At 40.6% G+C, this 15883-nt stretch overlaps 1 protein-coding gene across 4 annotated transcripts in view; it reads right to left on the bottom strand.

The window, feature by feature from the left end:
* The window catches only part of KIF6 (kinesin family member 6), a 160330-nt gene extending 145729 nt beyond the window's left edge, over positions 1-14601 (bottom strand). For 2 of the 4 annotated variants that reach the window (XM_060754090.2, XM_060754092.2), the window contains exons 1-3: positions 14436-14601; positions 9776-9885; positions 7465-7539 (exon numbers count right to left, since the gene is read on the bottom strand). In XM_060754090.2, coding sequence (XP_060610073.2) covers positions 7465-7539; positions 9776-9885; positions 14436-14501 — 251 coding nt within the window. In that variant the 5' untranslated portion in view covers positions 14502-14601. Of the gene's footprint in view, positions 1-7464; positions 7540-9775; positions 9886-13606; positions 13653-14435 lie in introns of those variants that run through there. The other 2 variants (XM_060754089.2, XM_067464207.1) reach the window with 2 other exon arrangements.
* Positions 14602-15883: the final 1282 nt, after the last annotated feature.

Here is a 15883-nt window from a genome sequence, read left to right as displayed (position 1 = left end):
AGTATCTTTCTTTTCAGTATTCAGGTAGCATAAATATGTTTTAAGTGTTTTCTTCAGGCAGCCACTGTGTTGGAACCCATTTTGTCTGCCAGTTAAATTGCCCAGCAACCTACTGTACCAGCAAAAATCACCTACATGTCCAGAATCAACATGCTACAGCTGCACTCAATTCAGCCACAAAACAAGTTCAAGAGAATGGAAAATGTGATATGCTACACCACAGCTGAATGGCTGGGACAATGAACAAAGAATAATGGGCAATAGCTGTTCTTTGTGGGGGAAAGCAATGAAGAATGACACATATTCTCCTACACAACATGCATAATGAAAGAAACAAATTCATACAACATTTGAATATCCAAAATGTGCAAATCTGTGCTTCATTAAGGGTAGATGTCAAGTAAAAACATATTGTCTCTACCATAAAAGAAAGAGCTGTGGGCAAATTCTTTAGCCATCCTGCCCTCACATGAACAATTCCAGTTTCTAATTCAGTGTTTGTTTCATGCATGTATTTGCTTGAAGCATAGTGAACAATAGCCATGAATACATTCATAAGCTCAAGTTTGAAACTATAGTTTATGTGGAGTTTTTCTTCACTGTAATGAGTTACTCATATTTAAAGCTAATTTCCACACAATGAAAATGCTAGAAAATCATGGGAATGCGATGATATCACCAACAATTCTGACTTTCAATCCTAGAAGGATGATGGATCAAATGCAACAATGTTCTCTCACACAAAGACAACAGATCAGCCAGTAGTGTGATGCTGAACTGAAAAGCCAATGGGATTTTGGGCTGCATCAAAAGAAATATTGTGTCTAGATCAAGGGAAGTCATGGTGCTTCTCTGTTCTGCTTTGGTTAGATCTCACCTGGAATACTATGTCCAATTTTGGGCACCACAATGTAAGAGAGATATTGACAAACTGGAAAGTATCCATACGATCAAAGTTTTAGAGACCATACCCTATGAGGAGCATCTTAAAGAGATGAGTATATTTAGTCTGCAGAAGAGAAGCATGAGAGGAGACGTGATAGCCATGTATAAATATGCGAAAGGATGTCATAAGGAAGAGGGAACAGACTTGTTTTCTGTTTCCATGGAAACTAGGATTTAGCAATGGGTTCAAATTACAGGAAATGAGATTACACATGAACATTAGGAAGAACTTCTTGACTGTAAGATCTGTTCAGCAGTGAAACTCTCTGCCTCAGAGTGTGGTGGAAGCTCCTTCCTTAGAAGCTTTTAAACAGAGGCTGGATGGCCATCTGTCAGGGGTACATTGTGCATTTCCTGAATGGCAAAGGGTTGGACTGAATGGTGCATGTGGTCTCTTCCAACCCTATGATTCTAGTATTATCAGCTGATACTTGACCAATTTAGGTTCTGACACATGAAGAAATTGTGAGGGAAGAAAGGGTTGATAAAAGGCAAGGCAATGATGGGACTAAAACTGAGAGCAGATAATGATGTAGAAAACATTTAAATTCCAACATGCCCCTTTCATTTATTGCAAAATTGTCCTAGCTGCTAGCAGGACAGGCTGCCAAGGAACTTGCAAACAGTAGTGGACTGAAATTGGGAGTGAAATATGACATAATTCTAAAAAGGCTTTTGAAAAGAAAGCATGAGCAAATAAGAGAGGGATGTAACAATCCTTTAATGGGTTCGAAGCATTACTATTTTTATCATGCTACTGTCTTACTTGATCACCATATTATTAACTTTGTACTGACCTTGTGCAAATAATATACATAAAAGGGATCTAGGAGTCTTAGAATCATAGAGTTGAAAAAGTTAGAAGGGCCATCAAGTCCTGCCCCTACCACACAGGGACATACAATCAGAGAACTCCCAACAGATGGACCAGCCTGTGCTTAAAAATCTCCAGAAGAGAAAATTTCACTATGCTTCAGGGCAGCATATTTCACTTCGTTCCTTTGTAGAGCACAAGCTGCTAAAAAGCCAGTGTGGTTCCAGGCTGCATCATCATGAATATAGTGTCTAGACCAGTGCTTCTCAACCTCTGGGTCCCCAGATGTTTTGGCCTTAACTCCCAAAAATCCTGACCAGTTTTCCACCTGTTAGGATTTCTGGGAGTGGAAAGCCAAAACATCTGGGGACCCACAGGTTGAAAATCTGATTTACTCTAGTCTGCTTTGGTGGCACCCTACCTCAAATACTGAGTTGAGTTCAGGACACTATAATTCAAGAAGGATATTGACAAGCTAGAATGTGTTTAGAGAAGGATGACCAAAATGATCAAAGATCTGGAAGCCAAGTCTATAAGCCATCCTGCAAGTTAGCTAGGTATGTATGTATGTAGCTTGTAGAGGAGATGGTTGAGGAGGGACATAATAGCTATGTTTACATATTTGAAAGGATGCCACACGGAGGAGGGGGCAAGCTTGGTTTTTCTGTGATAAAAACTAGGACGTGGAGCAAAGGATTAAAACTGCAAGAAAAGAGATTGTACAATAACATTGTACAATAGCCCTAAACGGTTCGGGCCCTGCCTATCTCTGGGGAGGCCCTCCTCTCGCTCCCACCTTTGTCACAAGCACGGTTGGTGGGGACGAGACAGAGGGCTTTCTCGGTGGTGGTGCCCCGCCTCTGGAACACCCTTCCAAGGGAAATAAGACAGGCCCCATCCCACCCCTCTTTTCGTAAGTGTTTGAAGACTTGGTGGTTTCAACAAATCTTCGAGAGTGACCAGTGCTAGCTCAGCCCAGACACTGTCCGGACATGACCTAGCCCCATATATATTACCCTGGTCATTCTCCTAACAGGCCCCTGGAAATAGCCTGTCCCCGCTTTAGTCGTTTACCTATTACAGTACTGTACCCAAATGCCGGTACCATCTTATTTCAATTTGTATCAGGCTTGACCCAACCTTTTTAATTGTCCTGACCCATTCCTTTTCCATGCCCTAACAAATAGATATGAAGAGAAGGCAGGATTATTATTTTTTTAATACTGATGTGTTGTTGGGTAATTCTATGGCTACTCTTCCGGGTGAATTTAAAATGAGCAATATGGTACACTCCTTTCCCTCTTTTTGTTTTCTCCCATTTATAACTAGCCTCACAGGACGCCTGTAATGTCTGACCTAGAAAACTTTGGATGGAGTGTTTGATTACAAAATACGACTGAAGCCTACAAGTTGATCTTGCTTTGCAAATGAAGACTTCCAAGCAACACTTGGGCAACATTTTGCAAGTTCATGGGAAACTGTATTTACTAAACAAGAAGTTTCCACTGGAGTAAAGTATACAAGAGAAGGTCATAGCTTGTACTTGCTCCAGCAAACTGTGGGTTATTAGAGAGGCAACATTATTTCTCAAATGGACCATAAAGTAGCAAGTTAGAAGAGTTAGAACAATAGCAACCAATTGGCAAAGCAAAACAAATGCTAAGAAAGCTTAGCTATTTTTTCTGTCTGTATAGAGCAGCATTCCAGATGAGGTTAAAATCCACATAATTCAGAGTATCCAGAAGATTACACACATTATAGTCTGAAGCAAGTTTCAGTGAATTCAATATAAATTATTCCCGCAAAGGATGGGTGATACTGTAGTCCTAAAAACTGAAACATGCAAAAACATGTCAAAAAGTTCAAAGACAAAAATAGAAAAGAAAATGATTCAACTCTTTATCCTTCCAGCAACACACTGGAAACCTCTAATTAGCAACAGGCATGCCCCTCCTTGTATTGTTTTGACATTGTTCTGATTTTATTCCACTGTGACACTGAATCTATGATCCAAGTGATCTTATGACAAACAGCCTCGGAATGCTACTAAAGAACTTCATTCATATTTCTGCTGTGTAACTTTCCTGGAAAAACATCAGCAAACACATTCTCTCACCTTCCTGGTATACATTTCTCTACATGACCACATTAGTTTGGACTTCCAGAAGCCTGATCTTTCAATTACTGTGCCAATCTTTGTATTTTAAAATAACAAAAATAAACCCATTATGAAAAATTGCTCAATTCCAAAATAGCAACAATTAATTTAATTGCAAAAAAAAAAAGGAATGTTGGAATTTAGGCAATAAAAACAACTGAAATTCTACCCAGTAAAGAACACTGTAGAAAAAACACTTTGGAAACGATATCATGCATAGGAATTTTTAAGCTGTGCTTTACAAAATATAATTCAGATAACAAGCTATTTTGAATAAAATGGCAATTATCAGAAAGTGAAAACATCTTGCAGTTTTATAAATGAGAACAGAAGTGTTACTTAGCTATTTGGAAACAAGCAGTATAATTCTAAATATAGTTTTAAAAAATGCACAAATTGTAAAAAGGTCTTTGGCTGTTTGTTGATTAAAACTATCAATTAGATCATTTGTTATTTCTCCAAAAATAAAGACAGCAATAGTGCTCACATCTGTTAACAATTAAAGTGAACGTTGGTGCTATTTAGCCTTGGTCCTTTCACCAACAGAGGTGAGACAAAAAGGCCCACTTTCTCATTCTTGCTGCCTTCTTTTGCCATACCCTACCATGTTAGTGCTGCAGTTGCCACTGCCTCCGCCTATCCTGTTTATACCAACATCCTTTTCTTAGAAATATTTTACATTAACTTAAAAATGCTTCCAAAGAGGCAACAATGTAAGATGAGGAGAGTGTGTAGATTGTGGCAGCTTCCTCTTTAAATGGAGGGGCTGACTATAAGTGAGAGGATGCCATATTGAACATGAACCCATGTTTTAAAAGTTTCTACCCATTAAAAAAATGAAACATAGGAAAATGTTCTAGGACAAACTGTTCCCTACTATGGTATTTTTATACTTGCAGGGGGTTTCTTTTCCATTAGAAATATATTCAAAAAACTTATTGTCAAACACATAGATTATGAAATGGCATCACCCATCCTGTCACATCAGGAGGCCACCACAACAATCCTATTTCATTCTGATCTAGCTGAAGCTATCTGAAGATCTACAAATAGTTTCTGTAAGTCCAATGCTACACTCACTTCATAAAACAACCTATGTAATCTGAAAATCACAAACAAATACACACACTTAGTATTGCGAAAGATAACAAACAACAAGTGAGGCTCAATACTCACTAATTATTGTGATGAAAATGTGGAAGGTAATTGTGATATTAAGTGTTTAGTTTGTCTACACTAGCACTTTCCAAAGTGAACGTATTGCCCTCTGGGGGCACTGGAGTGATCCAGGGGGCCATAGTAACCTGGGGTGCAATTTGAGGGCATTTTAAAAAATAAGGGGGGGGGGAGATAAAACATAAAGAAATAAGACAATTTTGAAAAACCATTCATACAAGTTTCATCTGTCATGCAATATAGAGTTAAAGTGCTCAAGTCCGCTGACAAGTCTTAACAAGCAAATGTTGGCAGGCAAATGTGCCACACATTATCAGGATGTCTGGCATACATTGGCAGGAATATTTATTCACTTGTTTACCATACTATACTAATATGCAACAGGTATGAAATCTAATTTAGTTTGTTTCTGAACTGTGGGACAAGCAGTTAATAAAAGTGCAAGTACAATAAGGATTCAAAAAAATTAACTCATGCTGACAAAAGTAGAGTTGAACATTAATACATGGATAGCAGTGTACCAGGTTCATTCTTCTCATTTAGGATTATTTTTAATGTTATTCATAATTTCAGTATTATTCTTCATTGTATGTTTTCTATGTATAATGCAAATGTTCCTATGGTTGATTTTAATTTCAACCTTCAGTGTGTCTTATTTACCACCACGTCTTTCTTTACTATGTTGTTGGCTGTAAGGAGAAATATAGGTGCATAAAAGAATGCAAATTGGCACTGCATCTTCCTGTTTGTTTCCTTTAAAAAAGTAGATTTCCCGGGGGGGGGGGGTGTCGAGCGAAGTGCTGAGTAATTTTTTTTCTGAAAAGGGGTGGTAGGCCAAATGCAGCATTCACTTTTCCCATTTATAACTCTGGTTTTGTTTATGCCTTGATTTTTAAGTAACTAGCTATGTTTCTTTCTTCTTTTTTTACAACTTTTTAAGAGTCTAGCTACATGTTCAAGAAGAGTTTGGGCAGAGTTCCAAGGTTGGCCACCTGGTATGGAAGTCTGGGATTTGTCATGAAGTTATCTAGATGGACTTTCTTCTAAGTATTAATGCTAGCCATTTGATCAAGGGACACATATACATTTACATCCTGATACAGTGACAGACTTTGTATTTCTAGGTGCAAAGATTACTGCAGATGCAGACTGCAGCCAGGAAACCAGGAGACGCTTACTTTTTGGGAAGAGAGCAATGTCCAATCTCGATAAAATAGTGAAGAGTAGAGACATCACACTGGCAACGAAGATCCACAAAGTTAAAGCAATGGTATTCCCCTTAGTCACCTACGGATGTGAGAGCTGGACCATAGGGAAGGCTTAGTGAAGGAAGATAGATGTTTTGGAACTGAGGTGTTGCAGGAAAGTTCTGAGAGTGCCTTGGACTGCCAGAAGATCTAACCAGTCCATACTTCAGGAAATAAAGCCCGACTGCTCACTGGAGGGAAGGATAGTAGAGGCCAAGATGAAGTACTTTGGCCACATCATGAGAAGACAGGAAAGCTTGGGGAAGGCAGTGATGCTGGGGAAAATGGAAGGGAAAAGGAAGAGGGGCCGACCAAGGGCAAGATGGATGGATGGATGGTATCCTTGAAGTGACTGGATTGACCTTGAAGGAGCTAGGTGTGGTGATGGCCGACAGGGAGCTCTGGTGTGGGCTGGTCCATGAGGTCACGAAGAGTCGGAAACAACTGAATGAATGAACAACAACAAACAGTGCTGTTTTTTTGATTGAAGTGTAACAGGGCCGTAGCCAGAAAAAAAATTCAGGAGGAGTTGAAAATTTCAGGGGGGTTGAAACCTGCCTCCTAGCTCACGCTGAAGCAAAGAGCACACCACCTCCACCAAGTCTGGCCTCCTCAATGAGAGCATTCAACACTCCCCCCCCCCCAAACTTGGTTGCTTCACTACATGGGCTATTGCTGCAAGTAATGACAGTGTGGATAAATTGTCAATATTTGCTTGAATGGTGCTTGCGGTTGTGGAGGGACTCTTAACCTGAAAATTTTCGGTTCAAACCCCCCCCCCCCCCCCCGGCTACAGGCCTGGTAATTGTCAATACAAAGAAAAAGTATATACCAACACATATTTTAAAAGGTCATATGAAATGACTTGGGCAAAACTAGTCAAATCCACTTCTGCATTTTATCTCATCCAGCACTAATGTTTAGTGCACTAACAGTCTGATCAGGAGGTGGCCATCTTGTCATTATGGGCTCAGGTCCTGTGCTTGCACGGACTAGAAAAATCTTTTTGGAACAAAATAAATCATTTACTGAATGTATCATCTACTGTTAAAAACAGCAATAGATTGTGTCAGAAACCGTTCTGATTAATGCCTAAACAGATCACTGAACAAGATCAAACTTACCATTCCGCAACTGGCTTAGCAATGGCTTCAAAAATTTCATCTTGTTTTGACTCCTGATCAAAAACTTTCTGAAATCTGAAATTGTAAACAACAGTCAAATAACATCTTAAAATACTTGATCCCTTTTTTCCTTTTTGATGTTTGTAACTAAGTCAATGTTTACATCACTTGACTTACATAACCTAGCACAATGTTCTCCCTGTAGTCTTCACCACTATGTTGTTGTGCTGTTGAATTCACAAAAGATGGTAAAACACTACTGCTTTGACAAAATCTGTACAATAAAATCCTCTGATTAAATGATACTGCTTAAAAAAGCAAACTATATTTTTACTACTGTCATGGGGATAAGTGTTTCCAAATAGCCACACACACAGGAACTTGTATAAGCAAACCCAGAATCAATTAGAACACATAAACAGTACAGATTGTTTTCAGGGTTTTTTTTTTTAAGTCTTTAGAACAAAAAGTTATATTGAAGTTAGTTTAGTAGAGGATTAAATATTTCTCAAAATGTGCCTTATTTCCATCATCTAGCTGATAATTTAGTAATTTAAAACAATGTTACACTTACAAAGGCTATATTTCAAACAGATTACAGAAGCCTTTGCTTTAAAAAAAATCCCTTTTAGGAGTACATTACTCCATAGAACACTTCTACACAGGACAAACTCTTTGTTTTCTCTATTAAATTTATTCTGATCCTCCAAATTTGGCTACAATTCAAATGCCCTGGAAACATTCTTAAAAGTTCTGGTTTACAACACAATTTATTGCAGTGTGCCAAAGAGCAGAGTCTACATTAATTCTTCAACAGCATTTACCCAGAAAGTTATTAATAAATTAAAAAATGAAGCAATACTAACATTACAGCTTAATCTAAGGTGAAAAATAATTAACAAAGTGCAATATTCAAACTATGTAAGCAGACTTCCCCCATGGAATGTATTATTCTCATCCAGCTACATTCCTACACTTCATAATCTTTCCTATATGATCGCCCTTCATCTAAAGCAGATTTGGAGGAGGACAAATCCATTTAACCAGTGGTATTCATTCTGACAGTGGATGGATAAAGTTGGCTTGGAGTAATTCCATGCACAATTGTTTGGGAGGAAGCCCCTTTTTTATTCCACAATAATCATGGGTACAGCAATTACAGAGAATATTCATAAAGAGAATATTCCACCATGCTTTGACATACTATATTTCACAGCATAAGTCACATTCCTTCTAAGCGAGGCCTCTCATGAGAGCTACAAAGCTTCCCTTGGCTGCCCTACCTGAAGGAGGCCCTGTAGCTCTTACCTGTTTGCATGCAGATGGGGGAAGGCTCACTCGCCTGTGTGCCTGCCAACCAAGGGAAGCCTCATATTTCTTTACAGCAGGCATAGGGGTGAGTGAGCCTTCCCTCACCTGCACATCTGCCAGTGAGAGCTGCAGGGCTTCCCTTGGCTATCGCCAGCCAAAGGAAGCTCTATAGCTCTCACACCGCCTGCCCACATGCCTGCCCCTCGAAGTTACAGGGCTACCCAACCAAGGAGCAGGTGCGCAGGCAGCGAAGAATTATAAATTACCTAAGCTGGGGCCTCGACAAGGGGGATGCAACTATTATCCGATGGTGACTATTATGTAATGAAATATAGTAGTTTGTTTTAAAAGTTCTTACAGCAAATAAGTTCTTCCTGTGTTCTAGTTTATGGAACATCAGAAAACAAGCTTGTTTCATCTTCTATATGGCATCCTTCCACATAAAGATGGTTACCATCCCACTTCTCGGTTTTTTCCCCTCCAAACTAAACATTCACCGACCCAATCTATAATGACCATTTCATGCAGTTTCAAACCAGTATTAAGATAAAGTGTTTTCACTGTGTATAAGAAATTCTGGAACCAGTTTGGGGCTGGATACTAATTGCACAAACCACAGAGCGCAGATAAGGGTTTTCTTTCATGCACTTTTGTGGGAGCTCGATGTCTGGCTAGATTCAAACTGTATTTAATTATCAGTGTACATGGCACACCACTGTCATAGCCAGCTTACATTTTTCCTTATTTTCTTGTGGTAAAATATGTGTGTTGTAACTAGAAGCAGCACTGAAAATTAAAATCGCACTTTTGGGAAACTGGGGAGCTTTAATGGATTCTCCAACTCTCATCATTGAATATTCCATTAATAGATCTTCTTTTCAGCAGAGAACTCAAAGGAAGCATTTCAAGATGTAGTGATCTATGAGATTTGCCTTATCAAATGTTTCATCATAAAATTTCTAAAACAAATGGCATACCAAAAAGCAACACCCCTACTTACTTGAACTTGTAGCTTTCTCGTTTATTATTGACAAAACCATCTGCCAAATCATGTGGTACAATAATCTCCAAACTGAATGTTGATGTCTCATCTTCATCCACTGAATATATCTATAAAACAAAAGTGGTCCATTAAATGATAAATGAAATAATTAAATTCTTACCATTTACCTATGTTTTTTTAATACATGAAAAATTATCCATATGTCCTAATATGTGAGGGCTACAACATGTTTCAATAAGATGATTTTACTAATGTGAAAACATTTACAAATAATTCTTGTAATAAAAATTATGTCAAGATCCAATTTTACTTGCACTATTCAAGTAATGCAGAAATATACTAAAGTGAGAAAAATCTTGACAAGATAACACAAGCATCTTCACCTTTAATTTATAGTGTAACAAATGAAGTTTGGAATTTACTTCAGCTATTCGCTGAAACATTTAAACCCCTCAGGGAAGTCAGTCCTTCGGAACTCAATTAACATGAATGATCCACAAAATTATACTCCTAAATAAGGATTTTTAAAAAGTATATCCTTTATGGATTCATGCAATCCAGCATCAAATACAGGTCAGGTATTGGTCTGGAACAACAGTCATCTAAGTTAATTGCTATAGAATGTTAATACCAGTGACAATATAGCAAAACGCAGGAGTTATGACTTTCTAGAGCATTGTCAAGTGTCAGCTGCAACTGTGGAAATCCAATCCAAGCAAATACATAGTATTACTGTAACAATGTCCTGTCCACCAGTACAATAAAAGCAGTTTGACATAACTATAACTGCCATGTTGAGCCATGCAATCCTGGGAACGGTAGTTTGATGAGGCACCAATCCTCTTTGACAAAGAAGGCTAATAAAGAAGGTGTAAAACAACAACTCCACAGCACTGAGTTATGGCAACTACAATGGTGTCAAAGTGCATTCACTCTACAATGTAAATGCACCCTGGGACTGAGAACTTGAGAATATTCTCATGTAGGCCTCATCTACACTTACATATAGTTTCACAATGCAGTTTTAATGCATTGTTCTGCATTATATGGCAGTGTAGACGCACATATTCCAATTCAGTGATGTTAAAATGCATTCTGAAACTACATACATTATATGACAGTGTCGATGAGACCTAAGAGAAGAAAGCAAGGTAAGTGGTGAACTTTCAACTATCCAGGCAGTTGCTTTGGCTGACCTTCTAGAGTAGTGGTTCTCAACCTGTGAGTCACCAGATGTTTTGGCCTTCAACTCCCAGAAATCCTCACAGCTGGTAAACTGGTTGGGATTACTGGGCACCCGGGGACCCACAGGTTGAGAACCACTGTTCTAGAGGCTTTTGCCTGTTCAAAGACCAATCTTTTCTGGCAGACTTATTCAGGTGATTTTAAAATTATGAATATTAAAATACATATGGACTGCTTTAATATTGATTGAATCATCCTGGATCCCAAGGGATCCAGGATGATTCTGTGTGTCCTTTGCATTGGCATTTGTCTAACTTGTTCTGGCCCACAAATGTAAAATTTACATTCTATTCTAATCTTTGTAAGATGTATTTTAATACATGTATTTTACAGGTAAAGGTAAAGGATTCCCCTGACATTAAGTCTAGTCGTGTGTGACTCTGGGGGGTGGTGCTCATCTCCATTTCCAAGCCAAAGAGCCAGCGTTTTCCGTAGACATCTCCAAGGTCATGTGACCGGCATGACTGCATGGAGTGCCGTTACCTTCCTGCAGAAGCGGTACTTACTGATCTACTCACCTTTACATATTTTTGAACTGCTAGATTGGCAGAAGCTGGGCCTAACAGTAGAAGTTATGAGTTATGAGTAAACCAGGTTTCTTTTTTAGTCAAAAGTATGATAGCTGGGACTCAATGCTGGTTGCGCAACGCGGGTCAGATTTACACATGCGCAGCGAGTGAGAGACGCTGGTGTGTGCTATAAACTTAACTATTGCTAACTGCCATTATTTTACCATCTTTCACTATCACTCAAACTTAATTACATGTGGATGAAGCGTGCTATAAACTTAATGCTGTCTTGCGCACATCTTCGCTTCTCTAATTCTGACCCGCGTTGCGTAACCAGCATTGGGTCCCAGCTATCATACTTTTGCCCTTTTTTAACCTGACACATTTCAGGGTGGGGTTAAACTTTTATTTATTTATTTATTTATTTATTTACAGTATTTATATCCCGCCCTTTTCATCCTGCAGGGGACTCAGGTCAGATTACAATGTTCATATACATGGCAAACATTCAATGCCATAGACACACAACATATATAGACATACACACAGAGGCTACTTAACATTCCATTTTTTTTATGAGGGTATTCTGGCCACCAGGTAAGCTATCGCTTCACCGTCCATTTGTGACACTGATGAAGTACTTCCTCATTCTTTGCATGCTTTCTAGAGATTTTTATGGTGTCGTAAATTAGTTAAATTAGCCTCTGCACATATGTGGTACCTAAATTTCCTTCTTGACAGATACAACTGTCTTTTGGGCTGCAAAGGTCGACAGCAAGCTACACAAACTGGTCGGATGCTCACGCCGACCCAGGCTGGCTTTGAATTCATGACCTTTTGGTCAGTAGTGATCTTAATGCAGCTGACTCCCAGCCAGCTGCGCCACAGTCCTGGTGCAACACCCCCACACACAATGCACAATGGAGGACCTTCTTGCAGCAACACCAGAGGCACTCCGAGTGGGCAGCTACTGGTCAAAGGACATTTAATCAACTTCCAAGCTTGCAAACTCTGTTTTGTCTGTTTGTTAAAAATTTGTTAAAATGTAATACAATTGTCTGGTTGCTATTGACATGATAAATAAATAACACCCCCCCCCCCCACACACACACACACCCCGCTACGGCCCTGGTGAAGAGGGTTGGATATGTTCCTTCAGAATCCCTAACCTGGGCATCGCCAGGTATCAAAGTGAGTATTATAATAAATAAAGGTAACAATGTTACTTGCTTAGACTGCAACTCCCAGAATCCCCAGCCACCAGGAGCAGTGGCTGCTGTTGAGGGATGCTGAGAGTTGTAGTTCTCCTCTTCCCACTTATTTATTTGTCATGTCAGGACGACCAGTCAAATTATATTACATTTCTAACAGAACAAAGCAAACAAACAGACAAAATACAAAATTTGTGGGTTTGGTAGTTGATTAAATATCTTTTTACCAGTATCTGGCCACTTGAAGTGCTTCTGGTGTTGCTGCAAGAAGGTCCTCCATTGTGCCTGTGGCAGGGCCCAGGTTGCATTGCAGCAGGTGGTCAGTGGTTTGCTCCTCTCCACACTCGCATGTCGAAGATTCCACTTTGTAGCCCCATTTCTGAAGGTTGGCTCTGCATCTTGTGGTGCCAGAGCGCAGTCTGTTCAGCGCCTTCCAAGTCGCCCAGTCCTCTGTGTGCCCAGGGGGGAGTCTCTCATCTGGTATCAGTCACTGGTTGAGGTTCTGGGTTTGAGCCTGCCACTTTTGGACTCTCGCTTGCTGAGGTGTTCCAGCGAGTGTCTCTGTAGATCTTAGAAAACTATGTCTAGATTTAAGTCCTTGACGTGCTGGCTGATACCCAAACAGGGGATGAGCTGGAGATGTCTCTGCCTTGGTCCTTTCACTATTGGCTGCTACTTCCCGGTGGATGTCAGGTGGTGCAATACCGGCTAAGCAGTGTAATTTCTCCAGTGGTGTAGGGCGCAGACACCCTGTGATAATGCGGCATGTCTTCTTCCCACTAGAAAAAGCTTATCTAAGAGTTGTTTTCAAAGATCCCTTCCACACAGCTGTATGAAGTCTCTTCATCGCTATGATACTTTACCTTGTTGATGGGAAGCTTCCCACCGGAGTGGAAATCATCTATTGGACAGATGGCAAGCTATTCAACCTCAGCAGACTGAAAGTTAAAACCAAGGTTACAACAACATCTGTTCCGTTCTACTCCGAACTCAAGAACGGAAAACTTAATGTTGGTGGACAGGAAAAGAGATTTAAAGATGGGCTCAAAGCCAACCTTAAAAACTGTGGCATAGACACTGAGAAGTGGGAAGTCCTGGCCCTTGACCGCTCCAGCTGGAGGTCAGCTGTGACCAGCAGTGCTGCAGAATTTGAGGAGGCATGAGTGGAGGGCCAAAAAGAGAAACGTGCCAAGAGGAAGGCGCGTCAAGCCAACCCCGGCCGAGACCGCCTTCCACCTGGAAACCAATGCCCTCACTGCGGAAGAAGATGCAGAGCAAGAATAGGGCTCCACAGCCACATACGGACCCACAAGAATATTGGAAGACAATCATCCTCGCAAAACGAGGGATCGCCTAAGAAAAAGAATGAAGTCTCACATTTTCTGCTTTGAACTGGGTTATATGGCAGTGTGGACTCAGATAACCCAGTTCAAAGCAGATATTATGGGATTTCCTGCCTTGATGTTCTGGGATATAGGGCTGTGTGGAAGGGCCCGAAGCAGCCGTCTGTTTCCCACTTGAAGGGCTGCATTGCACACCTGCTGCCTCAACTGAGCAGGCCTCCTTCCTTCCTTCCGCCCCTTCCAGGCCCCTCCCCACAAAAACTCCCCTTTTTGGCCTGGAATTTCGCTCTCCGCCCCCCTGCCCCCCAACTCTTGGCTAACTTTCCTGCCCTTTGGCGCGCCCACTTACCCCAGGCGGCTGCCTCCTGCCCAGCGGTTTGACCCGCGCAAAGATCTGGATGGTTTGCTTCACCATTTCTTCTCCCTCCAGGGAACTTTCTCCTTTGCGGAGGAGAGCGGCAAGGGGGCGCGAGGGCCCTCCTGACAACAGTAACCAAGGGACGCTACCCGGCGTGCCTTGCGCCATAGAGACCGGCTTTGGGGAAACTTGTAAAGCACTGCGCATGCGTATCGAAGAGACCTCCCCCCCCTCCCTTTGTTTTAATTATGGAGTTTTCTTTTTCACTTGTCCCAAGTTCCTCACTCAGTCTGCAGGGTTTCTTCCACTTGAATTCTGCACGCCTTTAATAGTCACTCTTATATGCAGGGTGACTTTGAGCAGAAATGTATAAAATAGGAGTGCTTGCTTTATCATTTCATCCCAGTCTCTGCTCCTATAGGTATGTTGGACTCCAACTCCCAGAATTCCTAGCAGTCGGCTTAGCTGGCTGGGGCTTCTGGGAGTTGAAGTCCCAAAGCCTCGAGGAACACATAGGGTCAACCACAAGTCTAAAGAACTGCAGTACAAATCTTTTCATCCAGTTTGGCTTACAATGCCCATCCAGTTAGAGCCCATCCAACCAGTGCTAGAATGTCTAGAAGGCACCAGTTAGGGCCCTTCCACGCAGCCATTTAATCAAGAATATCAGGGCAGAATAACTCACAATATCTGCTTTGAACTGGGTTATCTGAGTCCACACTGCCATATATCCCAGTTCAGAGCAGATAATATGGGATTTTATTCAGGATTTTATACAACATACTAATGGCAAAAATTCAGTGCCAACATACATATAGAAAAAGAAAATCATAACTAAACACTAGCATATAACTATGAATTAAAATCATTTCTACAATGAAATACTTTTTGCCCAACATACAGATCTGGCTGGCTGCGTGTGGGACACTAGACTATGGCAGTTCTTGGCAGAAGATATTTGATCAGGACAGGGCAAAGAAATAAATGGCACAAAGACTGAACAACACCAGGGAAAGATCAGAGAAGATAAAAGAATGGAGCAGAAGAGAAAAGAAAAGGAATGAGAACTGGGTGAGTTCCTGAGACCAAAGACGCATGTCAAGGAGTACCAAGGTGAAGAGGAGGAAAATGCATTGGGATGGGTGAAGAGAAGTTTGGGGAAGGAGAAAGAGAAAGAATAGTAGGCTCGGGATGTTGGCTTATGTTCGGAGTTAAAAAACTTTAGCCCAAAGAGCCTCAATACTATAGCTAGTGTGCACTGCATATGCATGCAGACTGTAGAAAAGACATATACTTTTATTATGATACATTGGGGTATTTTCTAAGTAGAGTGCATTTAATTGGTTCTTTGCTATTCCAGACTTATTGGTATTCATCAAGAGATATGGAACATTCTCCTGCAAGAGAATATTAAATCTTGGGTGGCTAATCTAAATATA

This window comes from Anolis sagrei, chromosome 1 (genome assembly GCF_037176765.1).
Source record: "Anolis sagrei isolate rAnoSag1 chromosome 1, rAnoSag1.mat, whole genome shotgun sequence".
Taxonomy (NCBI): Eukaryota; Metazoa; Chordata; class Lepidosauria; order Squamata; family Dactyloidae; genus Anolis; species Anolis sagrei.
The sequence above is the reverse complement of the archived record's forward strand: the minus strand, read 5'-3'. Positions and strand labels throughout refer to the sequence as shown.